Below are 27,994 nucleotides of genomic sequence, written 5' to 3'. Positions count from 1 at the left end.
CTATTGCACCATCCAGTGGACACAATTGGAAGAGCAGTTTCTTTTATTGAAAAATTGCAGCTCATTTTTATACTTTACAAAATCATCTTGCGGGCCGGATTAAACCCGTTTGCGGGCCGGACGTTTGACACCCCTGACCTACAGTGTCTTCAGAAAGTATTCACACCCCTTGACTATTTCCAAATTTTTTTGTGTTACAAAGTGAGAATAATAATTTAATTAATGGGAAATAAAACACATATTTTGATTAGATAAGTATTCAACCCCCTGAGTCAATACATGTTAGAATCAACTTTGCCAGCAATTACAGCTGTGAGTCTTTCTGGGTAAGTCTAAGGTCTTTGCAAACCTGGATTGTACAATATATGCCCATAAATCCAGTGTATATTTGGCCTTGTGTTTTAAGGTTATTGTCCTGCTGAAAGGTGGATTTGTCTCCCAGTGTCTGTTAGAATGCAGACTGAACCAGGTTTTCCTCTAGGACTTTGCCTGTACTTAGCTCTATTCCTTTTCTTTTTATCCTAAAAAAAACTCCATAGTCCTTGCTGATGACAAGCATACCCATAACATGATACAGCCACCACCATGCTTGAAAATATGAAGAGAGGTACTCAGTGATGTGTTGGATTAAAGATCTGACATTGTTTCAAAGGGTACAAATGTAACATTTTATACAAGCTTTTTCTTTATGTTGAAAATTGGTTACAATCACATAATCCCGGTTGAAACAGTTTATGTTGATTGCTTTTTGCAAATCCACTACATTTTACACATTCATTCCACATCACAATACATTGACAAATTACATTGAAACAACTTTAATTCAACCAGTTTATCCCCAGTGGGTAACCTCTGAGTTGACAGGATTTATGTTCATGAGGCTTGATGGTCTCAGGCCAGTGACATCTCCCAATATCATAAGCCTTTGAAAATACTGATCTTGTGTTTGTCAGCCAGAAGCAGGGTGGCATTGTACTCATAGTCCGCATCATGCACCCCAGTTTCGCGGAATGCGCCTCCCTGGTCATTATTTTCCCAGTAGTGGTGCCAGTTCCCGTACTGGTCCCCTCCGAACCCGTAGACATTCACCTAAATGATACAATACACCATTATGAAGAGATACTCATCCACCCTGGATTTGGCCATCAGTGCCTCCTCAAACTGGTTTGGTGCACGATGCACCTATGTGCTTTGACCCAGATTATGCCATGTGCCACAGAAATGATGAGGTGGAATGTTGTTGTACTGATTGATGTGTTGCTATGGTGTTCTGACACTTACATTTGATTTTGTAGATCTAATTGATCTATTTGTGGATATTTTTTTCTTGAAACGTACAAAAACATAGGCCTATTGATAAGGGCAATGCTCTAACTCTAGATGTCAGTATACACAGTTACTAGAAAGTCTTTGCGCTTCTAACTGACTCGGCCACGCTCTATGTAACAACTATAAGGCATTGGCAGTGTTCCAGTGTGTCTAGATCAAAGACAGGTGCAGTTGCCCCTCCTCCAAAGCCATCTGTAGAGATTCCTGTTTTTCTACATTCAAAAGAGGCTGTTGGCAACCATGGCTGCATTTTTATTAAACATAGCATTTAACCTATTTCCTGAAGTCTTAACATTAAAAGTTGTTTCATGTAAAAGTATAACAGAACACACTTTCTGAAAATCATGTATTAAATATTAAATAAATGTCATTCAAATAAGTTCACTCACCCACATAAGTATACCTGGAGGCACATGTATCAACTTTGAAACAGGTTTCTCTTTGTTTGGGCTAATGGCTTCTGCCTAGGACATGGCAATTGCACTCAGCGCTCTGCCCCTCTTTCCCGCCCAAAATGTGTTTGTTTGTAGAGCAGCGTTGCTGCGTGAGCTAAGTGGTGGGTAGCTAATGCAGTGCTGCCCAGCGTGTGGCCATTTCGCCGACGGTGACTTCACTTCCATCGGCAGTTAACATTTTTTGGGACACTTTTTACCGCTTTAAACTCTAAGACCTCAGCGCAAACTCAACGCATGCTTTGCAGTCAGGCTCATGGTGTATAGAACTTTGGCAGACAGACAAATGGAAGCTTGTGAAGGTGGATGGACTCACCTTATCGCAGATGTGCACAGCAAACAATAGGCTGAGGAAGCCAGTGGAGGGATATCGGCCATGACTCTCCAGCCATGTGTCATAGACATATTTAAAGAAGGTTGGGCTGTATACCAACACCTGCAAAACATAACAACAGCTTTGACCTTGTGAGAAGTTGAAATAATTACATTTGAATGGTATCAACCAACCAATCAATCGTTCTTCTATTTCTGCATTACTTTGTCTCCAGGTAAGGTAAACGAAAGCAGATCAACCCATAGGGCTTTGGTCAAAAGTAATGCTCCACTATAGGGTGGCGTTATGGACGGAGCCAAAGGTTCACTCACCCTGTTCTTGTTTGCCTTAATCCTGGACGGTACAGGAATGTACGTTCTGCAAAAAACAAAATGCATAATAAGTATTATATACATACATATATACACACACACACACACACACACACACATATACACACAAAAGTATGTGGACAACCCTTCAAATTAGTGGATTTGGCTATTTTCAACCGCATTGGCAGTAGAACGGCCTTACTGAAGAGCTCAGTGACGTTCAACGTGGCACCATCATAGGATGCCACCTTTCCAACAAGTCAGTTTGTCAAATTTCTGCCCTGCTAGAGCTGCTCTGGTCAACTGAAGTGCATAAAATACAAATAAAAACAGTCTGTCCTCGGTTGCCTGTGTGATAATTGTCTAACACAGAGCTTGAGAATGTCGACATTGTAGAGCTGGAAGAGGTGTAGAGCAGTACGTGCCAACACGTGAATACTTGTGGTTATGGCAAACAGCACTGAAGGAGGCACTGGGTTCACTTTTACAAAGAATGTTTACACCGCATAAAGGATAAATGATTCCGGACCTCACGGTGATGAGAACGTTGTTTATACTTTCATCTTTCCAGTCATTGCAAACAATTCCACAGGCGTTAACTACAGTTTGTATTGAAGGTTTGCTAAAGTGTAATTACATACTTTTTTATGTGAACTTGATGAATGTGTTGTGCATGGTTATTGGTCACTCACTTTTCGATGGAGCCGGTGGTCAAGGCACTGGTGATCCACTGCAGGTCCAGAGTCTTGAAGGGGATGAGCAGGAGGCTGGTGGTATTGTCCAGATCTATGGCACTCTCTGGGTACATGACGTGATGCGTAGTCCGGCTCCCAACATCCTTCTCAAAGCCAGAGGTAGGAGCCTTGTTCATTCTGGAGGAGCAGGGTTACGGTTATGTATTCTGCAATATAACGTATGGATGATACTACTTTCACATACTAACATAGCTGCTTTGTTGAGGGTGTAATACCTGGAGGTACAAAACTTGAATTTGTATCGAAATTAAATTGATTTCATTTGGAATGTGAACGTGGTGAGGAATCATGTGGTAGTCTATGTGGAATTCCTGCTTCTCCACATGATCATACAGTTCATGTGTGTCCCAGTAACAGTGAGTGCATTGAGGGGAAAGCTGTAGCTGTGATTCTTCCTGTTCAATTAATGTAGTTAGTTCTGCAGAGAGGATATCTCTCCCTCTCTGTGTGTGTGTGTGTGTGTGTGTGTGTGTGTGTGTGTGTTAAGTGAGTGTGGGATGAGCAGTATAATCCATTTCAGCCAAGGACTTTCCTCCTCATTTACACGTTGATAGTTGGTCTGGTTCCTCACTGAAAACACAGTGCAGAAATCAAATCTAAAGCTGGACTTGCATGTCGACTGCATGAACTTTACAAAAACCACGTGATCAAAGGTCATGCAGTTTTTGATTAAGTGGCTTCTCACCAACTGCACCATGCAGCCATCACCTGCATTGTGGGACGCACCATTTGTCAACCAATTATTAGGGTGTTTTTGGTTAACCCACACGAACGTGGCCAAAGAAGTGACTGAAACAGGAACCAACTTTGCCGCGATTCTAAAGCTACAGGGGATACAAATGAAAGTGATATTTGAGACCTCTGTCTACCCAATTAATTGTAGCCTACACAGGTTGTTTTGAGTTTGAGTGTGTGATATGGGGGTATAGGAAAGTTGACTTTTATAAAGTAAAACTTTTATAAACTAAAGCAGCTATGTTGACACTGCCAAGTTGATCTGAGCCTTGCTGTGAGTCCCTCCAGGATTCCGTGATTCTGCAATCGCAAAATGTTTAGCAAAAATCAACAATTCCCTGCATATTATGCGAGGGATTGCACATTTTACCAATCACTGCGCTATTTCAGTATAAAACAGTCAAATCATTGCAGTTATCGCATAAAACTGACCCATCACCGTAATACAGAGGGCTCGCAATTTTGACCAACCACTGCACATTTACCACATGTGGTTCAATCAAGCCACACGTAAACAAACTTTTTCCTCATCAGCGCATTTTCGCAACAAGTTAGACAAAACCGTTGCATATTGCCATGTAAAATTGCAGAATTGCTGCTGCAAAACCAAGCATTTTTTCCTGCAAATATCACATAAAATCCTAGAGAAATCTTGGGAGGGACTGGTTGGAAGTTGGTAAATAAACTGAAAAGGTTCATACCCCTACCTCAAATCAAATCAAATGTTATTGGCCACATGCGCCGAATACAACAGGTGTAGACATTACAGTGAAATGCTTACTTACAGCCCTTAACCAACAGTGCATTTATTTTTAATAAAAAAGTAAAATAAAACAACAACAAAAAAAGTTGAGAAAAAAAGAGCAGAAGTAAAATAAAATAACAGTAGGGAGGCTATATATACAGGGGGGTACCGGTGCAGAGTCAATGTGCGGGGGCACCGGCTAGTTGAGGTAGTTGAAGTAATATGTACATGTGGGTAGAGTTAAAGTGACTATGCATAAATAATTAACAGAGTAGCAGCAGCGTGATGATGGGGTGGGGGGGCAGTGCAAATAGTCCGGGTAGCCATGATTAGCTGTTCAGGAGTCTTATGGCTTGGGGGTAGAAGCTGTTGAGAAGTCTTTTGGACCTAGACTTGGCACTCCGGTACCGCTTGCCGTGCGGTAGCAGAGAGAACAGTCTATGACTAGGGTGGCTGGAATCTTTGACAATTTTGAGGGCCTTCCTCTGACACCGCCTGGTATAGAGGTCCTGGATGGCAGGAAGCTTGGCCCCAGTGATGTACTGGGCCGTACGCACTACCCTCTGTAGTGCCTTGCGGTCGGAGGCCAAACAGTTGCCATACCAGGCGGTGATGCAACCAGTCAGGATGCTCTCGATGGTGCAGCTGTAGAATTTTTTTAGGATCTGAGGACCCATGCCAAATCTTTTCAGTCTCCTGAGGGGGAATAGGCTTTGTCGTGCCCTCTTCACGACTGTCTTGGTGTGTTTGGACCATGATAGTTTGTTGGTGATGTGGACACCAAGGAACTTGAAGCTCTCAACCTGTTCCACTACAGCCCCGTCAATGAGAATGGGGGCATGCTCAGTCCTCTTTTTTTTCCTGTAGTCCACAATCATCTCCTTTGTCTTGGTCACGTTGAGGGAGAGGTTGTTATCCTGGCACCACACGGCCAGGTCTCCACCACACCTATGTGCTGGAGTGTGTATAGTATCAACGTATAAAACCAAGGGTGATTAACTGCTACCTGCAGGTAGCCCTTTCCTGTAGTCAATGACCAAAAGCGCACTCTTTGGCCTCATGGGTGGAATGTTAATATTTTCACAATTAATAAAGATTTCTTGTAAACCAACACAAATCCAGTGTTTCTATGTCAAACAGTTTTGTTACATTTCAGTCTTCTGTGATGTATATAAAGTGTAATATTGGGATGCAAACTCAACATTTCAACTATATCTGACATGGTACAGGTGTCTTTTTTATAAGCTCATAACCATGTGTGTGAGGTATATACACTTTTGTTTCAAAATAGATTTATTTAAGACTACCAAGAATCACTGTGTGGACCTAATTTAGCCCACTGCAGTAAACGGTTTTAAAGGAACGTTTTCTCAGGAGTATATTTCATTAGCTGACCCCTTCTGCTGACCTGGCTGGAATTCTGTGATCCTTCCTTAAACCATATCAAGTCCCAGTTGACTACTACAAAATAGCAATAGCCCTCAACGGCGCTGCACATCATGCTAAAACAGCTTTTGGGCTTTGACTATCAAATTATATGAGACAAACTGACATGGGAACAACAGGTAGGGCAGCTGACAGGTGTGACACGATGGGAGGAACTGTCTATGCTAGGGTGATATTGATGACATCTGTCACACCCTGGCTCTGGGGACTCTATAGGTTGAGCAAGGGTGTGTATATTCTATGTGTTTGTGTTCTATGTTTATATTCTAGTTGTTCTGTTTCTATGTTGGCCAGAGTGGTTCCCAATCAGAGGCAACGAGTATCAGCTGTTGCTGGTTGTCTCTGATTGGGAACCACATTTAAACAGGCTGTTTTCCCACAGTAGTTGTGGGATCTTGTTCCGTATGGTTTATGTTGTAGCCAAGGACTTCGCGTTTCGTTATCGTTTGTTGTTTATCGTGTTTTCATTTAATAAATATAAGTATGTTTGCTCATCACGCTGCGCCTTGGTCCACTCACTCTAACGATCGTCACAGAAGATCCCACCATACCAGGACCAAGCAGCGTGTCCAGGAGCAGGCAGCCTGGACATGGGAGGAAGCGCCGGGAAAGGAGCTGGAGAGGTTGGCGATGGCCCAGGTGGGCAAAGTGTGGTCCTGGGAGGACATGCTCGGGGGAAAAGGGCCATGGGCTAAGATTAAGGCCCTGGCGAGAGAGGAGCAACGGCGTCAACAGTGTCGTCGTCGGACGGACGAGAGGCAACCCCAAAAAAATTTTAGGGGGGGGCACACGGCATGGGCGACTGGGCAGCAGGAGGCTGCCACAGGGCGAATTGGGAGGTTGGCAGAGGAGGCCGCCAGGTTACGGGGGCCACTGGTCAAAGAGGGGAAGGAAGATGTAGAGGCACGGCGAGAGGTACTGGGGTGTGTTACCAGTCCGGTCTGGCCCGTTCCAGATCCCTGCGTAGGGCCAGTGGTGTGTGTCCCCAGTACGGTCCGGTCTGTTCCTGCTCCCCGCACCAAGGTAATGGTGCGCGTCGCCAGCCCGGCCCGGCCTGTTCCTGCTCCTCGCACCAAGCCTACGGTGCGCGTCGCCAGCCCGGCCTGTTCCTGCTCCCCGCACCAAGCTAATGGTGCGCGGCGCCAGCCCGGCCCGGCCTGTTCCTGCCACTCGCACCAAGCCTACGGTGCGCGTCGCCGGCCCAGCCTGTTCCTGCCACTCGCACCAAGCCTACGGTGCGCGTCGCCAGCCCGGCCCGGCCTGTTCCTGCCACTCGCACCAAGACTACGGTGCGCGTCGCCAGCCCGGCCCGGCCTGTTCCTGCTCCTCGCACCAAGCCTACGGTGCGCGTCGCCAGCCCGGCCCGGCCTGCTCCTGCTCCCCGCACCAAGCTAATGGTGCGCGGCGCCGGCCCGGCCTGTTCCTGCCACTCACACCAAGCCTACGGTGCGCGTCGCCAGCCCGGCCCGGCCTGTTCCTGCCACTCGCACCAAGCCTACGGTGCGCGTCGCCAGCCCGGCCCGGCCTGTTCCTGCCACTCGCACCAAGCCTACGGTGCGCGTCGCCAGCCCGGCCCGGCCTGTTCCTGCCACTCGCACCAAGCCTACGGTGCGCGTCGCCAGCCCGGCCCGGCCTGTTCCTGCCACTCGCACCAAGCCTACGGTGCGCGTCGCCAGCCCGGCCCGGACTATTCCTGCTCCACGCACCAAGCCAGGGGTGCGAGTCGTCAGCCCGGTCCGGCCCGTTCCTGCTCCACGCACCAAGCCAGGGGTGCGCATCGTCAGCCCGGTCCGGCCCGTTCCTGCTCCACGCACCAAGCCAGGGGTGCGCATCGTCAGCCCGGTCCGGCCCGTTCCTGCTCCACGCACCAAGCCAGGGGTGCGCATCGTCAGCCCGGTCCAGCCCGTTGCTGCTCCACGCACCAAGCCAGGGGTGCGCATCGTCAGCCCGGTCCGGCCCGTTTCTGCTCCACGCACCAAGCCAGGGGTGTGCGTCGTCAGTCGTCCGGCACAACCCGTGCCTGGGTCACCGGTGCCTGGTCAGGTACCGGTCAGCTGCTCCACACCGGAGCTGAAGCAATCCGCTCCTACGATGTCCAGTCCAGCTCCAGCCAGCGGGGCCAGACCGGACCAGGGGCGCTACGGGGGGATTATTGGAAGGTGGTGGTCAACCGGAACCGCCTCCGAGGAGGAATGCCCACCCAGCCCTCCCCTGGTTTGTTTATGTTTAGGCGCGGTCGCAGTCCGCGCCTTTAGGGGGGGTACTGTCACACCCTGGCTCTGGGGACTCTATAGGTTGAGCCAGGGTGTGTATATTCTATGTGTTTTTGTTCTATGTTTATATTCTAGTTGTTCTGTTTCTATGTTGGCCAGAGTGGTTCCCAATCAGAGGCAACGAGGGTCAGCTGTTGCTGGTTGTCTCTGATTGGGAACCACATTTAAACAGGCTGTTTTCCCACAGTAGTTGTGGGATCTTGTTCCGTATGGTTTATGTTGTAGCCAAGGACTTCACGTTTCGTTATCGTTTGTTGTTTATCGTGTTTTCATTTAATAAATATAAGTATGTTTGCTCATCACGCTGCGCCTTGGTCCACTCACTCTAACGATCGTGACAACATCAAACCAAATGGGGCATCGACACCTACATGTACCTCATACCACGATCAGATCACAATATAATTCAACAAGTGAGATGATATTCATAGCCTATACAAACACCTTGATTGAACAAACTTGCACTTTCATGATGTATTGTTATGATAATTGTAGGCTATAAAACGCTTTGTATACTGGCTCAGGTGTAATCTTATCAAAAGGTGGGGGTGGGAATCAAGAAACTGGATTACAATGGTTGCATTTGCAAATAACATCAAAGCTTAGATCTTGGTCAGGAATGAATGCTATACAGAACAAAACCTTATCTGGCTTTGCAGTTCCATTCCTAATATAATACTCTGAGGTGTGACTCAAAACAAAAAACAAGCTTGCTCAGTCACCTGATGATGACATCACTGGAGTCGATGAGGGGTCCGTAGCGGGAGCCCTTCAGGTTCCCAGAGTTCCCCACCACAGCACAGGTCCTACAGCGCTCAGGCCCCGCGTCCATGTAGAGGTCGTCATCATCAGGGATGACCTGGAACAACTTCTCCACCACCTCACTGAAGTTGGCTGGGTCCTCCTCTATCTGCAACTGCTGGAGAGAGAAGGAAACAGTCAATCCTTTATCTCTGTCTTCAACCACTCACTCACACAGAGCAGAGACAGAAGAGGTAGACACACAGCAGAGACAGCCCAGTTAGCACAACATTCTGAGAACCATATGTTTCTTAGTGCTTGGTGAGAGCATGGTTGTCCTATGGTTATTTTGCATACAACCTTCCCATAACGTTTCCTCATGGTTCTATTTAAACTCGTTCTCAGAACGATCAGAAAACATTAACAGCGTTCTTCTGTGGGAATTCCAGTATTTCAGCATAATGTTTTCTGTAGGGTTCCTCATCGTATGAAAAAAAAAATTGTTTAAACAAATGTATGCACTCACTAACTGTAAGTCGCTCTGGATAAGAGCGTCTGCTAAATGACTAAAATGTAAAAATGTTCTATTTAATGTAATGTTCAATAAAACTCCATAAAAACCACAATAAAACATTAGTAATGTTCTAAGAATGTTATTTAAAAACATATTCTGTTCTCAGCATCATAAAAACAATCCTGTTTAAGGGATACTTTGAGATTTTGGCAATGAGGCCCTTTATCTGCTTCTCCAGAGTCAGATGAACTCATGGATAGCATTTTTACATATGCGTGCATTTTGAAGGAAGTTGCTAACTAGCACAATTGCTAACATGTGTTAGCGCAATGACTGGAATTCTGCTAGCAGATACCCATAGACTTCCAGTCATTGCGCTAACACTAGTTAGTATTGGCTCTCAAAACGTATTTTAGTAGATGCTCTTATCCAGATCAACTTACAGGAGCTATTAGGGTTAAGTGCCTTGCTCAAGGGCACATCAACAGATTTTTTACCTAGTTGGCTCTGAGATTTGAGCCAGCGACCTATCGGTTAATGGCCCAGCGCTCTTAACCGCTAGGCTACCTGTCGCCCTACTGGACACAGACACATAAAAATGGTATCCACTAGTTCATCTGACTCTGGGGAAGTAGACAAAATCCTGAGGTATCCCTTTAAGTGTGTTCAGGTGTGTTGGCTGTGCCCACTAATCGGATCTTAATGAGTGCTTGTTTCCTTTGAAATAGAGTCTGTTTGAATAGACTAAACTTATCAGCTTTGGTGGAGCAGTGGATTCATTCCATGGATAGACAGCAGAAGATCATAGGTTTGAATCTCACTGGGGCAATGCCACAATAAACAAAATAATGTTTACATGATTAATGCCTAAACAAATTAATTTCAAATAAACTATAATTGTCAATATGGCGACAGATTAGGTTAAAAAATAGAATGTCTCTGAAATACTGAGCAACAGGGAATGGAAGCTTTTTCCCCCGTTTATTGGATCTAGACTTTTCTAGCAGTGTTGAAAGGTATTCATTCAGTAGTCACTTAGTTCTTTCTGGTGCAATCTTAGCCACCTCTTAATAAAGCATAGCTGACTAGAAGATGGTATTGTTAAGAAAACAATGTTTATGGATGTTGGTATGTACAGTACCATTAATAACCTCGTCACGGACACATCGTTTTCTTCCTTGTCCTGATTATCATTAGGATGGTTTGCCTGATGTGACGGAACCAAACTCACCTCTGTGATTATTCACCTGTAAGTCTCAGAACATCTCACCTGCCATCACCTGTACGTGTCATCAGTCAGCAGACTGTCCCCCCAGGTCATCAGAGAGTGGACTAATCCAAACTGTAACCCTTGCTTCATGTCCACATCCCAGTACAACCCTAACCTCAACCCTAGCTTCATTTCCACATCCCGGTTCAACCCTAACCTCAACCCTAACACTATCTTCATGTCCACATCCCGGTTCAACCCTAACCCAAGAACAACCCTAACCCTAGCTTCAAGTCCACATCCCAGTTCAACCCTAACCCTAGCACAAGCCCAACCCTTGCAATGGTAACATCTCACCTGCCACCAGTGGTATGTGTCGTCAGTCAGCAGGCTGTTCTTCCTAGACATCAGAGGGGGAACCGACCGGTTGAACCGCTCTATGAACCAGGGGTCATCCTCCAGCTCTGTCATACACTGTCGACAGCCACACTGGCCACTAGAGAAGAAGCTGTCCGACTTGTGGATGGCATATTTGAAGAAGTACAGGGAGGGATCTCTCAATGAGTAACTGAAGAGGAACGTGGTGAAAATTACAATGCATCCTAACACAGTAAATGCCCTGAACTTCCTCTGCATCGATAGAGACATGGTGTAGTGGTAGACTAAAAATTCAGTTTTCTGGGAAGGGAAAAACAAAAACCCCTCCATTGAAATCCATAGATGAGGAATCCTTGTGTATGTCCATTACTTGTCTGCTAATTCCACTGTGGTACACAATCCAGGATGTTCCTGTCAATTTAACGACGTCCAGGTAACTACATCCATCTGTTCTTCTGCTGTTGACAGTGTGACGTCAGTGACTGGTGTGTCTAGCATTCACTGTCTGTCCAGTCAATCATCCACCTAGACAGCAAACAAACAAGACATTTAAAACAAATACACACTGCTGGGTAAATTAACGATCATATGTGATAAAAAAAAAAAAAAATCCCTTCAACTTTATGTATTCCCAGAACCAACTCTAGCTTTATACTGAAAACAGAGAAGCCGGAAGACCTCCTGGGATCTACTTCCACATAAAAGGACATCAGAGCTCCACTATCCAGCAGCAAGGCTGGGTTTACTGTTAAATGCACAGAAACACAGAACATTTCACAGTATTGTTCACATTCAGCCAAGGCAAGTCTATGGCCACATTCCACACAGAAATCTCTCGTCAAATTATAGGCCAAGGTGATCAAATAAGGGGTTAGCACAAAAACATACTAACTTCACATTTTTGCTCATTAATCTGTGGCATATCAATTTAGTGCAGATCTCCAATACAAAGGGACACAGAGAACAGAGGCTGAGGGTGTTTAAAAAAAAAAAGAGGAATCTACAAGGAAACCCTGGGTCTGCCCTTCAGGGAGACGGAGGAGCAGGGGTGGTGAAGGGTGTCTGTGAGAGATGAAGAAGACGATGGTGGGCAAATGGAGGAATGTCTGCGGCTGTGTGGGAGGGATCGTGATCATTCTGCGGTGTCACGCCCTGGCTCTGGGGACTCTTAAATGTTGAGGGGTGTGGACTTGTTATGTTTAGTTTTCTATGGGTTTTGTTCTAGATTGTTTATTTCTATGTTGGCCAGGGTGGTTCCCAATCAGAGACAGCTGTGGCTCGTTGTCTCTGATTGGGGACCATACTTAGGCAGCCTGTGTTCGCTAGTTTATTGTGGGATCTTGTTCCGTATGGTTTGTTGTATTACCTAGGACTTCACGTATCGTTTTGTTGTTTTTGTTCGTGTTGTGTACACTTAATAAAAGTATGTACGCCTATCACGCTGCGCCTTGGTCCGCTTCTCATAACGATCGTGACAACGGGTTAATCTGAGAAAAACATCACCCTCTCATAATCACATCTGAACTGCCGGCCTCAGCACATATCCACATCACCTGTAAGGTGTAAACAGTAGGCCTATCGTGCTACTGCTACTCTGAGTCATAAGTCTTTGTAGGACATATGGGTATAATCCAACATCTAAAATGTGTGACTTCTCATTTGAACTTCCATTAGATGTTTATTTTGAACATGTGGTAGGTTGTCATTTTGGGAAGGCAACTTGACAGGTGTGTGTGTTTGAGTGAGAGAGAAAGAGTGTGTGGTGTGTGTATGTGAGAGCGTGTGTGTTAGGTGTGTATGGACACTAATGTGAGGTGGTTTATTAAACTCAGGGAGCCCTGGGAGACATAAGGCCAGGTACTGTAGATGACAGGCTGTATGCTAAAACAGGGGGAGGGAGCAAGAGAGAAAAAAAAAGAAATAAGAGAGTGAGCAGGAGCAGGAGAGAGAGGGATGGAAAGCTTGTGAGGGCTGAGGAGTTATAGGTTTTCCTCTCTAATCTGGGGGTTTATACAAGTCATTAACTTTACATGATGGTGCAACAGAAAAGTGCTCTGGGTTGTGTTCGGAGGGATTGTTTTTTCTCTCCTGCTTCCTGTGAGCAATTTCAGCTCTCAAACTTCTGCAGAGATGAGTTCTTGAATCCCTTTTTTAGGAATAGTAAGCATTTCCCAAAGTTAAAGCTTTTAGATCAAACAAGATGGTGGACTCCCAAACAAGTTATCTAGGCATGAATCCCAAATAGCTCCCAATTCCTTACGGTGCACTACTATGGGCCCTGGTCAAAAGTAGCGGACTATAATGGAAACGCACTCAGCCTTGGACATAGGATAACATGGATGTTTCCGATTAATCTTTGGGAGAGGAGTAGAGAACACGTCTCATTTTAGAGAGTGGTAGTCAGTCTTTTCCCACCGGGCAAAAATAAATGTTATTTTCATCAGACTGACGTTAACCTTCAATGCACACAGTTTATTTGTCACTTTAACCCGATTTAAACCACAGAACATAATATCACGGGTTAGTTTAATTCACAGGTAGAACCACCCTGTGCCACATGAGCGCTCTACACATACGCAGCATATTGTGAATGAGCCAGCGTTTGTCAACTTCAAATATAAAAAAAACAATTATTTCTTTCATCAATAGGTGACAGTTGCAACACAGTTAACCAAAAGTTGAGGGAGTTCCTCCCAGGTAAATAAAAATAAATAAATATTGCCTTTCGTAAATGTTGTGAACTAACACTCCTACTTGACTCATTTTTCACCTCATGCAAATAGCATTTTTCGGTAGTGCTCAAAGAATGCCATTCCATGACAGCAGTAGTTATTTTTCAACCATGTGTTGAAGCAATGAGCCCAATCATTCCTCCATGACAAAAACAGAGTATTTTTGGGGTTAAGGTATTAACAATGACTATATTTTCAAGTCCTATTTTTGAAGATCAAGGGGTATTTAATTAATTGGAAATCTGACAGTTTTTTCTGTAAATATATAGCCCACTCGTTTTATTATATGTATTGAAGTAGAAAGCAATGGGTTATAACCCATAAAGTAAAATGCAACATCCATTTAAGGCCAGCTACGTAAACTCTTACATTGATTTATCTTGCAATAGATGTGGTTCAATTAGTAATTCATTTTTGTATTTTTCTAATCCCTTTTAAGGGGAGAGTAACCTAAAAGTAACAATGTATTCAGATTATGTGAATGAGTTTGGGCAATCCAAAAGTGTTACTGATTAATTTTGGACAGGTAACTAGTAACTAACGGATTACATTTAGAAAGTAACCTTCCCAACCCTGTCTATAATCCACTGTTGTCTTTAGTGCCACCCGTTCTTGATTATTATTATTTTCTTAATGTTTGTCTTCTATGTATTCTTCTGTGTAAATGACCTATCAGAATGTGATTGTCAGGCCTTTCAACCCAACAGTGAAGATACTCTGAGACGCTTTATACATACGGCCAGTGCTGTAGTGGAGGTCGTTTGAAAAATCCTTGAAATACAGGGAGCGTTACTCTAGTCACCGCTAACAGGGATCAGTGGTTGCCAACCTTTATTTTATTTAAAAAAATTTACCACTGCATACGGTCCCGGATCTCTCAATCTGAAAAAAGTGTGTTTCTCAGACTCACTCACTCTCCGATCACACCAGGGCTAATACAGTTCAGACAGATAATCAAATTACTGACCTGGTTCAGGTGCTGTTTTTTAAACGCCCGTTGAAATGCAGCTTGTTTGAGTCCAACAGCACAGTAGGTGTTCAGAGGAACTGCATGAACGAGTAACGGATGTGAAAGTGCCGAATTACAGCTTTTAAGAATGACATCTACTCAGGCCGCTACGCCTATTACGTTTTTACAGTGACGTTCATGTGATGGCTAACTCTATCCCGTAATATTTGAGCACCGTTTTCAGTCTTTGGAAAATAACATGCAAACGCCTGCTTACTTTGCATTGGCCATTGTTTAGAAATTACTCAAGAGCATTGCGTAATACAGTGTTTCCTGGTTCTCGAATACCTCCAACCGTACACATTTTTCAACTTGTCAACTAATCATCAAGCCCTCAATGAGTTGAATGAGGTGTGTTTGTCAAGGGCTACCACGAAACTGTGTACGGGGCGACAGGTAGCTTAGTGGTTAAGAGCGTTGTGCCAGTAACCGACAAGTCGCTGGTTCTAATCTCCGAGCCGACTAGGTGAAAAATCTGTCGATCTGCCCTTGAGCAAGGCACTTAGCTAACCCTAATTGCTCCTGTAAATCGCTCTGGATAAGAGCGTCTGCTAAATGACGTAAATGTAAAATGTACAGTTAGGGGTACTCCAGGACCAGGGTTGGAAACACAGGTATAACGCCTTGATAATGATTGGTATCGTAATTACACCCACATAGTAGTCAAAACAAACATCATGTCGGATAATGGTTGTGATATATTTTGTTAGGATTCCCATTAACCGACGCCAATGGCGACATCTTACATCTAGTCTCACATAACGAAAAATACATTACAATTTACATACATTTAAAAACATTAACATGTAGTGTATCAGTTACACATGCAAGTCAGTACATACACACAAAAAGTATGTCACATGGGGGTGTGGCGTTGTGCGGTGAGGTGTTTTTTATTTATTTTTAAAGTCAGGTTTACTGTTCACGGTGTATAGGCTACCATACAAAGGAGAAGTGCAGCAACATGAATTGCTTAGTGACAGGTATTTAGGTAACACCTTGTGCAAGATAGGGGTCTGAACAAAGTAAGTGCCAAAAATATCAAATTCAATTGTTCCGAGAGAGTTGCAAAACCAAAGGTATGTAGTGTAATGTTTGTGGGAGTTTAGCACGCTAGTATTCCATGACTTTAGTATGATGTCATATAGTTTGTCCCCTGATTTAAACTAAAAGGATGTGTCTTAATCAGGGCGTGAAACCATGAGACTGTACATGATGAGTAACTGATAATAACAGTGTGTCCCAATAGCCCCCTATTCCCCATAAGGCTCTGGTTAAAAGTAGTGCACTATATAGGAAATTCGACCAAATGTGGCAGCCTTTCTTCAATTACGCAGAGACACTGCAATTCCCCTCTACTCCGCAGTAAACTGCCTGTATTCGTTATGTTTTTTAATTTGATTTACCTTTGAGTGTTTTGTTTTAGCCTGACTTACTACAGTGTTCTTGTTCATTTTGAAGACCAATTGTGTTTTGTTTTCTTTTGTTGTTGGGTTTTTTAGTGTATGTTATGCTGTTGCTGACATAGTTATTTATACTTTACATTTCATATGGGTCTATACCTTCCTAAAAAAAAAAAAGTATCCATATTATATTGGATATATAACATACCATCCACCAACTCTGTGGCCTTATGGTTAGAGCATCCACTCTGAGATTGGAAGATTGGGAGTTCGATCCTTGGCCGAGTCATACCAAAGACTGTTGTTTCAGCGTTTGTTGTCCATCTAATTGGTTTGTAATGTTGCAAAATACATCTTGTGAATGTTCTAAGGTAAGTCATGAAAACAGCAACCTCCCCTCTATGGCAAAGCAGTAAAAAAGCAAGTTGTGTTTAGCTAGCATTTTCTTCTCCTAGTAGTGAACCCTCTGCTCTCCTAGGTTGCTTCCTTTATTTCCTATATAGTGCACTACTTTTGTTAGGGCTCTAATCAAAGTAGTATACTATATAGGGAATAGGGTGCCATTTGGGACACAGGCCTCCTAATGGGTAGGAATGTTTGTTCTCTGTGTGTTCTGTGTATGTAGTCTGAGATGGAGAAAACACATGGTAGTACAGCCCAGGGGCCAAACCATGGGGCCCAACACCGCTGTAGCCTAGCTTCATAGGGCCAATCTACAACAACACAAAGGCCCTCCACAACAGCAATGGACTAATTCTTTCAGGAGGTTCCTGCTATTCCACCCATAGGAATTCCACCTTCAGCTTCCTTAGTCTGACTTCTGAAATCCTTTATCCCCCAATAGTCATTCGATATTTAGAAATGGGGCTCTGCCAAATATGTATTATCAATCATAATCTGGTTCTAGTGTAAAACTACAACTAGGCGACAGTTAAACTAACCTACTTGACTATCTCTACTTTTTCAAAACAAAGCTTCAGTTAGCCAGGTATGATTTACCCATGGGGGACCAGTATGGAAAATGTATGCACTCACTAATTGTAAGTCGCTCTGGATAAGAGCGTCTGCTAAATGACTAAAATGTCAATTGGATCACTAAATTTATACAGTAAGAGGAACAAACAAATGCCAGAGGCAAAAGAGATGAGAAATCATTAGGGTTCTGTCCTAAATGGTACCCTATTCCTTTTATAGTGTGCACTACTTGACCAAGACCTTTAGGGGCTTATAATTTGGGATGCCACTGGATTCAGACCCAGACACAAAGCTCCCTATTGAGTTTTTGGGGTGAAAAGACAAAAGTTCATTGTCATAGAGAACAAAGACGACTACACTCCGATGTCATTATACCAAATCCATTCGCTCTGTTTTGTTCCAGACAAAACCAAACAATGGCAGATCTTCCAAACACAAACAGACAGGTTATACTTGTAACCTGCTGCATAGAAAACACCTAATATTCCTATCAGATTAATGTCATTATTGTTGCTTAGAGACTAATGCAATACAGACATTCTTCTGATGCGTGTCACCACCACATAACATGTAACAGCCACGTGAGTTGAACTAGTCTCACAAAACAAAATGTACATATGAGTGCCGACAGACTAGGTGTTTGATGATGTGTGTAACCAATAGGAGCTCACAGACTATGTGTTTGATGATGTGTGTAACCAATAGGATTACACTAATCTCACTGACAGCAGTGGTTATTCCATCAGCTTCACGCCACTCCTGGTTTAAACAGGGTAAGATCTGGCTGAACCATGGGTTTTAAAGGGTAGGACAGGTGGTGCTCAGCTTTGACTGCCAATTCAAGTGGTGACCATATGAAGAGCTGGGAGCTGAGAGAGAACTCCTAATTAACACCACACCTCTGAGGCATGACATTTAGCATCTTTCTAACAAACCTACCAACAGAAAGCAGGACAGAGAGGTGGAAGACGGACACATTTGGGAGCACCAGGACATAGTTTCAAGTTTCAAAGTTTATTCGCCACGTGCACAGGATACAACAGGTGTAAAACAATAGAGATACATTATTACGTTGAGAGCTCTTTCCCAACAATGCAGTGATAATAATATAGATAATAAAATAAAATAAACACAAGATGAGAGTTAAAGATACATGAGAATGCAATTACATACAGGTCAGTACCTTATTCAATGTGCAGGGATACTGGAGTGGTTGAAGTGGTTTTATACACAACATGACTGGTAGTAGGATCTACACTGAGTGTACAAAACATTAGGAACACCTGCTCTTTCCATGACATAGACTGACCAGGTGAAAGCTATGATCCCTTATTGATGTCACTTGTTAAATCCACTTCAATCAGTGTAGATGAAGGGGAGGAGACAGGTTAAAGAAGGATTTTTAAGCCTTAACACATGGATTGTGTATGTGTGCCATTCAGAGGGTGAATGGGCAAGACAAAATATTTAAGTGCCTTTGAACGGGGTATGGTAGTAGGTGCCAGGCGTACCGGTTTGAGTGTGTCAAGAACTGCAACGCTGCTGAGTTTTTCACACTCAACAGTTTGCCGTGTGTATCAAGAATGGTCCACAACTCAAAGGACATACAGCCAACTTGATACAACTGTGGGAAGCATTGGAGTCAACATGGGCCAGCATCCCTGTGGAACGCTTTCGACACCTTGTAGAGTCCATACCCCAAGGAACTGAGGCTGTCCTGAGGGCAAAAGGGGGTGCAACTCAGTATTAGGAAGGTGTTGCTAATGTTTTGTACACTCAGTGTACATGTAAACATGGCTGAAAAGTGTCTGGTAGCAAGAATATATAATTACTTATGGTAATATACTAATGGTAATATATAGATGTAAACAGGATAAATAGTGACCAGCAGCAGGATAAATAGATAAACATTAATGGTAATGGTAATCAATTATCAATGGACAGCAGTGTAATGGAATAATACATCTAATCAATAATCATTTTAGCAGAAGCGTAGGTTGTGTCTGAGTAGGTAGAGACCTGTGGATGGGCATAGAGTCAGTATGGATAGGCTGTGGGAGAGGGAGAGCAGTAGTTGTTTGCCATTTAACATGTGTGCTATTAAACGGAGTCAGTCTACAATAGGAAGTATAAATGTATTTCATTTTTCTCTGACAGACAGGGTCCGGGTCTGCGTGACCTTGTCAACATTACCTTATATAAGAATAAAAGGTTTAGGAAGAAGCTTTACGTTATGCTGTGGCCTATTCACACGACCGACGACACACAGGGGACTAATGTCTAAAGAACGGTTCCGCCTGACTGCGTCCCAAATGGCACCCTAGTGCACTACTTTTGACCAGGGCCCATAGGGCTCTTGTCAAAAGTAATGTATTATAAAGGGAATAGGATGCCATTTGGGACGTGGAAACAGCATGATACAAGTCAAGGACAGAACATCTGTCCACCAAAACATCTAATTTCTCACAGCAATCTATAAAATGTGATGTGCAAAAGGATAAAACGTCTAGTGTTATCTACAGTTCTACATAATGCATCAATCCCTCCTGAAACAGAGCAGCTGTGGAAAGCCTTTTAAACACATTCTCTCCTTCTCTCCTTCAAATTCCAAAAGCAGACAAAATACAATTGCATGCGTCATGCCATGACGTCTTAGCAAGATGACAACAATTGCATGTGTCATGCCATGACGTCTGGGAAAGATTATAATTGCACGTTACTATGGTGTTTTTATGACATCAGCCAGCAGTAGACAGTGGTGTACTGGTATATGGAGTGTGTCACGCAAGATGTTGTGCTTTAAAGGTATGTTTGGCACAGAGCCAAGACTATAAATGAAAAAAGAGGGTGAACCAAAAGCCAAGAGCGAATTCCTCTTGAGAGAAACTCTGTGGAGGAAAAATAGTGTCTGACCGCTCTGAGTGGTGTGGAAGAAATATTTAACTCAAAAGTATCTCTAAAAAACTGGAGCTTGTGAATTCAGAATATACTTTATTTAAAGCGAAACAAAGCTGAGCTGGTCCATGGAGCAACTGCTTGCCCTGACCCGGAGCTCTCCTTTTATACAGACACAAATGCATAGTCATGCTTATACAACCTACACAGTTACTCCATTATATGTACATGATTAACATCCTTTGGTGTCACATTGTTGTTTACTCACGAAGGCTACGTGCGTTTCTCTAAATGGGGCCTCTGTCTCTTATCTCATTATATTGGTGGTGTGACTCGGACACGCTCTCAAAAAAGAATATACATACCTACGTTAAAGAACAATCACACTCTGTATTGACTATATTCACTATCCAGGCATGCATCTGGAGTACAAAGTATAAATCATGTTCATTCTGTTTTACCCTTATCATTTCATAACACATTATAAAACATATATATTAATACTTAAACATGGTTTACACATGTCATGTCCATAACATACATTAAAGCCTTTCCCAACAGCCATCCTCCCAGGACCCTGAGCCACTATGGGTTTTCCTTGTGACCATGTGCATGTGGCTATGTGTGTCAGGTCATAAGCACAAACAAGTGATAACACTAGTTCCATTGTTACTCCAATCTCCACACAGCCACAACGAGAAGTTGTATCTCCATCACGTCATTGACATACCCAGACCAGCTGCAGGGAGTTAAGAAGGAACCATTCTTATCAGAAACACATCATTTGCACTAAATAAATGTCCCTGCTCTGTTTTAACCCTTTAATTGGTTCTTAATCCATAAACATTTAAGGCATATAGGCGTTTCATTCTACAACGTATGTACTAGAAAATCATCCATAGGGGTTAGAACGGAGACATCTCTGGTTATGCTGTCTGACAGGCTCTGTGCTTAAAGCATGGCATCTCCACAGTCTAGGATGCTGAGCTGCATGGACCACATGAGTTGGCTCTTATGACTACAGTACTGACTAGATTACAGTGTGATTTATGACTACAGTACTGACTAGATTACAGTGTGATTTATGACTACAGTACTGACTAGATTACAGTGTGACTTATGACTACAGTACTGACTAGATTACAGTGTGATTTATGACTACGGTACTGACTAGATTACAGTGTGATTTATGACTACGGTACTGACTAGATTACAGTGTGACTTATGACTACAGTACTGCCTAGATTACAGTGTGATTTATGACTACAGTACTGACTAGATTACAGTGTGATTTATGACTACAGTACTGACTAGATTACAGTGTGACTTATGACTACAGTACTGACTAGATTACAGTGTGATTTATGACTACAGTACTGACTAGATTACAGTGTGACTTATGACTACAGTACTGACTAGATTACAGTGTGATTTATGACTACAGTACTGACTAGATTACAGTGTGACTTATGACTACAGTACTGACTAGATTACAGTGTGACTTATGACTACAGTACTGCCTAGATTACAGTGTGATTTATGACTACAGTACTGACTAGATTACAGTGTGATTTATGACTACAGTACTGACTAGATTACAGTGTGATTTATGACTACAGTACTGACTAGATTACAGTGTGATTTATGACTACAATACTGACTAGATTACAGTGTGACTTATGACTACAGTACTGACTAGATTACAGTGTGATTTATGACTACAGTACTGACTAGATTACAGTGTGATTTATGACTACAGTACTGACTAGATTACAGTGTGATTTATGACTACAGTACTGACTAGATTACAGTGTGACTTATGACTACAGTACTGACTATATTACAGTGTGACTTATGACTACAGTACTGACTAGATTACAGTGTGACTTATGACTACAGTACTGACTAGATTACAGTGTGACTTATGACTACAGTACTGACTAGATTACAGTGTGACTTATGACTACAGTACTGACTAGATTACAGTGTGATTTATGACTACAGTAATGACTAGATTACTGGTTCTAATCCCCGAGCCGACTAGGTGAAAAAACTGTCTGTGCCCTTGAGCAAGGCACTTAACCCTAATTGCTCCTGTAAGTCGCTATGGATAAGAGCGTCTGCTAAATGACCAATTTATATTTATTTATTAGATTACAGTGTGATTTATGACTACAGTACTGACTAGATTACAGTGTGATTTATGACTACAGTACTGACTAGATTACAGTGTGATTTATGACTACAGTACTGACTAGATTACAGTGTGATTTATGACTACAGTACTGACTAGATTACAGTGTGACTTATGACTACAGTACTGACTAGATTACAGTGTGATTTATGACTACAGTACTGACTAGATTACAGTGTGACTTATGACTACAGTACTGACTAGATTACAGTGTGATTTATGACTACAGTACTGACTAGATTACAGTGTGATTTATGACTACATTACTGACTAGATTACAGTGTGATTTATGACTACAGTACTGACTAGATTACAGTGTGATTTATGACTACAGTACTGACTAGATTACAGTGTGATTTATGACTACAGTACTGACTAGATTACAGTGTGACTTATGACTACAGTACTGACTAGATTACAGTGTGATTTATGACTACAGTACTGACTAGATTACAGTGTGATTTATGACTACTGTACTCACTAGATTACAGTGTGATTTATGACTACAGTACTGACTAGATTACAGTGTGATTTATGACTACAGTACTGACTAGATTACAGTGTGACTTATGACTACATTACTGACTAGATTACAGTGTGATTTATGACTACAGTACTGACTAGATTACAGTGTGATTTATGACTACAGTACTGACTAGATTACAGTGTGATTTATGACTACAGTACTGACTAGATTACAGTGTGACTTATGACTACAGTACTGACTAGATTACAGTGTGACTTATGACTACAGTACTGACTAGATTACAGTGTGATTTATGACTACAGTACTGACTAGATTACAGTGTGACTTATGACTACAGTACTGACTAGATTACAGTGTGATTTATGACTACAGTACTGACTAGATTACAGTGTGATTTATGACTACAGTACTGACTAGATTACAGTGTGATTTATGACTACAGTACTGACTAGATTACAGTGTGATTTATGACTACAGTACTGACTAGATTAGTGTGATTTATGACTACAGTACTGACTAGATTACAGTGTGACTTATGACTACAGTACTGACTAGATTACAGTGTGACTTATGACTACAGTACTGACTAGATTACAGTGTGACTTATGACTACAGTACTGACTAGATTACAGTGTGATTTGTGACTACAGTACTGACTAGATTACAGTGTGATTTATGACTACAGTACTGACTAGATTACAGTGTGACTTATGACTACAGTACTGACTAGATTACAGTGTGACTTATGACTACATTACTGACTAGATTACAGTGTGATTTATGACTACAGTACTGACTAGATTACAGTGTGATTTATGACTACAGTACTGACTAGATTACAGTGTGACTTATGACTACAGTACTGACTAGATTACAGTGTGATTTATGACTACAGTACTGACTAGATTACAGTGTGATTTATGACTACACTACTGACTAGATTACAGTGTGATTTATGACTACAGTACTGACTAGATTACAGTGTGTTTTATGACTACAGTACTGACTAGATTACAGTGTGATTTATGACTACAGTACTGACTAGATTACAGTGTGATTTATGACTACAGTACTGACTAGATTACAGTGTGATTTATGACTACAGTACTGACTAGATTACAGTGTGATTTATGACTACAGTACTGACTAGATTACAGTGTGACTTATGACTACAGTACTGACTAGATTACAGTGTGACTTATGACTACAGTACTGACTAGATTACAGTGTGACTTATGACTACAGTACTGACTAGATTACAGTGTGATTTATGACTACAGTACTGACTAGATTACAGTGTGATTTATAACTACAGTACTGACTAGATTACAGTGTGACTTATGACTACAGTACTGACTAGATTACAGTGTGACTTATGACTACAGTACTGACTAGATTACAGTGTGATTTATGACTACAGTACTGACTAGATTACAGTGTGATTTATGACTACAGTACTTTTTTTTACCATGACTACTGTACTGCGTCTGGTTTAGCCTACAGTAGACTCCCGAGTCTAGTCCTTTTTTTCTAAGCAGCTGTCCTTAGCCTCGGAACATAGTTGTTTTATCAAGGGAATAAATTATAGAATCTTGGAAAAATATTTTAGACCAGTACCTAAATGTGTAATTATAACTTTGTGTCTAACTGTATGGCAACTATAGTAGATCTATCATCAGACAGTTGGCTCTACTGAGATGGCTTGTGTTTTTCTCAGACGCTCTTATCCAGTGCATAAATGTTTCATTCTGGTCCGCCATGGAAACAAACCCACAACTCTGGTGTTGCAAGCACCATGCTCTACCACCTGAGCCACATGTGTGGTTGACAGTTGTTGAGGGTCATTGTACTAGGTTTCTCCAACATCAGTAAAATTCTAAATTGTTTTTACCACCAGTTATATAGGGCCTACTGTAATTACAGATTACGGCCTAGCTGTACTATTCCTCAATATGAAATGACACCTGGCCTCCACTTCCATCTCTGAACACACACTGATCCCCCAAGGTCACTCCGCAGCCAATCACATCACAGACGGAGAGCAATGTACAATATACGCTGAGCTGGCAACGACATTCTACTTGCTTATTACTTCTAATGGTGGTTGAGGGGATTGAATGAAAAGATAACCCTTCTAACTGAAACACGATCATTAGTGTACATAAAGGACCTCAGTTATTACTCCATAGGGAATGGGAAACACAATTATTCAAATGCAATTTAAAGCTAATTTCTAGAACATATAATAACCACCCTGGGTTTTAATCCTAGTAAGACATAGTGGTCTATAATGGCAGCATACAGGGTGAATCTGAAATGGCACCCTATTCCATATATAGTGCACTACTTTTGACCAAAGCATGGCCATGGTCAAAAGTAGTGCACTATTATATATATAGGGTATAGGGAGCCATTTCGGATGTCTGCATAATGTCTGATGTTCTGTACTATTGTGTGGACTGAATGCAGAGAGAGCAGCATTATACCCTGCTACATTAGAGATAATACAGTCAACAGATGTTGGTCTGTGCTCACTGTCATTACTGTGCCATTGAGCAGTTAACAGTTGATGGAGGTCATATTGTCAGAGATATTACAGATATATTAAGCCATGCATCGTTACAGCTGGCCTCTATACTAGTAAAGATTTATGTCTAAAAACAATTGTTTTAATATTATAATTTGTTTAATATTATATTTTTTTAATGTATATTCTTTTAAACATTTTGCCTATAGCCCAAGAACACAAGGTTCTCTGATTGGCCAGCAGAGAGGTGGGAAACTCTCTCTGTCAGAGTATTTGAGCAAGAACCTAGAACAATGGATTAGTTCTCTGAAGTGCCCTGCGAGGTATTTCAAAGAGCCCGTATATACGAAACATCATATTTACCATTGAAGGTTTTTGCATTAATTAAAATAACTAGTATATCTTAGAAGTCGTGTTGACCTCTTTTGTTCCTAGTACCAGATTTGAATTGACGCAACTTTGACAGTATACACAAATGACGGCTGCATTTCGGAAACGCATGTCCTTGTGTGGCGCATATCTTTCTTGTGTTATTATATAAAGCCACCGTTGTTGATGTGTAGGGCTACATTTCAGATATATATTTTTTTACATTTGCAATACTAGTTGTGCCTCCCCCCTGGAGCCAGGCCTGTATTGTAAAGTAATAAAACACTAGCCAAATCTTCTCTTGAATTAAAGGGCAACTACACCCTCCAAAAAATATTAGTTTAGATTTTACCCAGACCTCAGAAATTGTCTTCTGATGTGGTTTAAGCATTGTTGTGGACTTAAAGGATTCGATTTCTGTAGTTTTTCTATTAAAAAAAAGTGTCATTTTGAGAGTGAAAACCTGACGAAACTACAGGAAAACTACTTTTTCACACAGGGCATCTTTCCTTCGCTGGGCGTGTTGTTTGGGACATTTGTAGCATAATTTGAGTATACCCACTTCTCCAGGCACCACTACACCACTGGATATTATGTTATATTTGGCTTTTCAAGCCAATTGTGGCTAACCAGGGGTGGGATAATGTCAATGTGGCTTTGATTGGATAATAAGTATACTGGGAGCTTGCCCTGTCTGATACTGGTGAGATTTGTTTATGACAGTTTGTGTTGGAACAAATGGAAAATGCATGTACATTCAGAATTGTTTGGCGAGCTACTCAAAGGTTAGTCTTGGATATCCGACCCTTGGCACATTGGAACATTGTGGGAGGTAACGCGGATGTCTAGAGAAACTACTTATAGGAGAGCTGTGAGCTAGCCCTACTAGTATCTCGCGATCGACCTGTTGGAGACCCCTGCTCTAGCCTAATAGCCACATCACTGCCTTTGAAGTTATCCTCCTGATTGCCAAATCCCACGTGAAGTAAATTTGATTTTAGCAGTTTTATATTGAACAGTAGGTTATGAGTTACATTTATAAAACCAAGAACACAGCATCCATGTTTGTAGATGTTCTGATTTTAACAACATACAGTGCCTTCAGAAAGTATTCATACCCTTTGACTTATCCCACATTTTGTTATGTGACAGCCTGACTTCAAAATGGATTTAATTTTTAAAAAAATCTTTACACACAATACCCCATAATGACAAAGTGAAAACATGTTTTAAGAAATTGTTGCTAATTTATTGAAAATGAAATACAGAAACATATCATTTACATAATTATTCACACCACCTCAATAAATGTTAGAATCACCTTTGGCAGCGATTACAGCTGTGAGTCTTTCCAAGTCTCTAAGAGCTTTGCACACCTGGATTGTACGATATGTTAACATTATTATTTTTCTTAAATTCTTCAAGCTCTGTCAAGTTGGTTGATCATTGCTAGAAAGCCATTTCAAGTCTTGCCATAGATCTTCAAGCCGATTTAAGTCAAAACTGTAACTAGGCCACTCAAAAACATTCAATGTAGTCTTGGTAAGTACGTTTATATTTGGCCTTGAGTTTTAGGTTATTGTCCTGCTGAAAACAGAATTAATCTCCCAGTGTCTGTTGGAAAGCAGGTTTTCCTCTAGGATTTTGCCTGTACTTAGCACTATTGTGTTTCTTTTTATCCTAAAAAAGTCCCAGGTCCTTGCCAATGACAAGCATACCCATAACATGATGCAGCCACCACCTTGCTTGAAAATATGGTACTTAGTGATGTTTTGATAGATTTGCCCCAAACATAACACTTTGTATTTAGGACATAAAGTCAATTTCTTTGGCACATTTTTCAAAGTTTTACTTTAGTGCCTTATTATTATTATGTACAGGCTTCCTTTGTTTCACTCTGTCATTTAGGTTAGTATTGTGGAGTAACTACAATGTTGTTGATCCATCCTCAGTTTTCTCCTATCACAGCCATTAAACTCTTTAACTGTTTTAAAGTCACCATTGGCCTCATGGTGAAATCCCTGAGTGGTTTCCTTCCTCTCTGGCAACTGAGTTAGGAAGGATGCATGTATCTTTGTAGTGACTGGGTGTATTGATACACCATCCAAAGTGTAATTAATAACTTCACCATGCTTAAAGGGATATTCAATGTCTGCTTTATATATATTTTTACCCATCTA

General features: G+C 42.0%; 1 protein-coding gene across 2 annotated transcripts; it reads right to left on the bottom strand.

The window, feature by feature from the left end:
* Window positions 1–25: 25 nt before the first annotated feature.
* LOC311132783 (CMP-N-acetylneuraminate-beta-galactosamide-alpha-2,3-sialyltransferase 1-like) lies at window positions 26–15,312 on the bottom strand. Of its 2 annotated transcripts, none has more exons than XM_084166106.1 (7): window positions 14,923–15,312; window positions 11,203–11,748; window positions 9,103–9,299; window positions 3,119–3,298; window positions 2,427–2,472; window positions 2,098–2,217; window positions 26–1,089 (listed from the first exon to the last, which is right to left on the bottom strand). In XM_084166106.1, the coding sequence occupies exons 2-7, from the start codon at window positions 11,551–11,553 to the stop codon at window positions 916–918; spliced, it is 1,068 nt and encodes a 355-aa protein (XP_084022232.1). In that variant the 5' UTR covers window positions 11,554–11,748; window positions 14,923–15,312; the 3' UTR covers window positions 26–915. The 2 variants fall into 2 exon arrangements, with proteins under 2 accessions (XP_084022232.1, XP_084022231.1); XM_084166105.1 differs by having other exon boundaries at window positions 9,103–9,296; window positions 14,923–15,175.
* Window positions 15,313–27,994: the final 12,682 nt, after the last annotated feature.

Source organism: Coregonus lavaretus (assembly GCF_964263955.1).
Source record: "Coregonus lavaretus genome assembly, chromosome: 7".
NCBI classification, from domain to species: domain Eukaryota; kingdom Metazoa; phylum Chordata; class Actinopteri; order Salmoniformes; family Salmonidae; genus Coregonus; species Coregonus lavaretus.
This window is presented reverse-complemented; position numbering and strand designations above follow the sequence as displayed.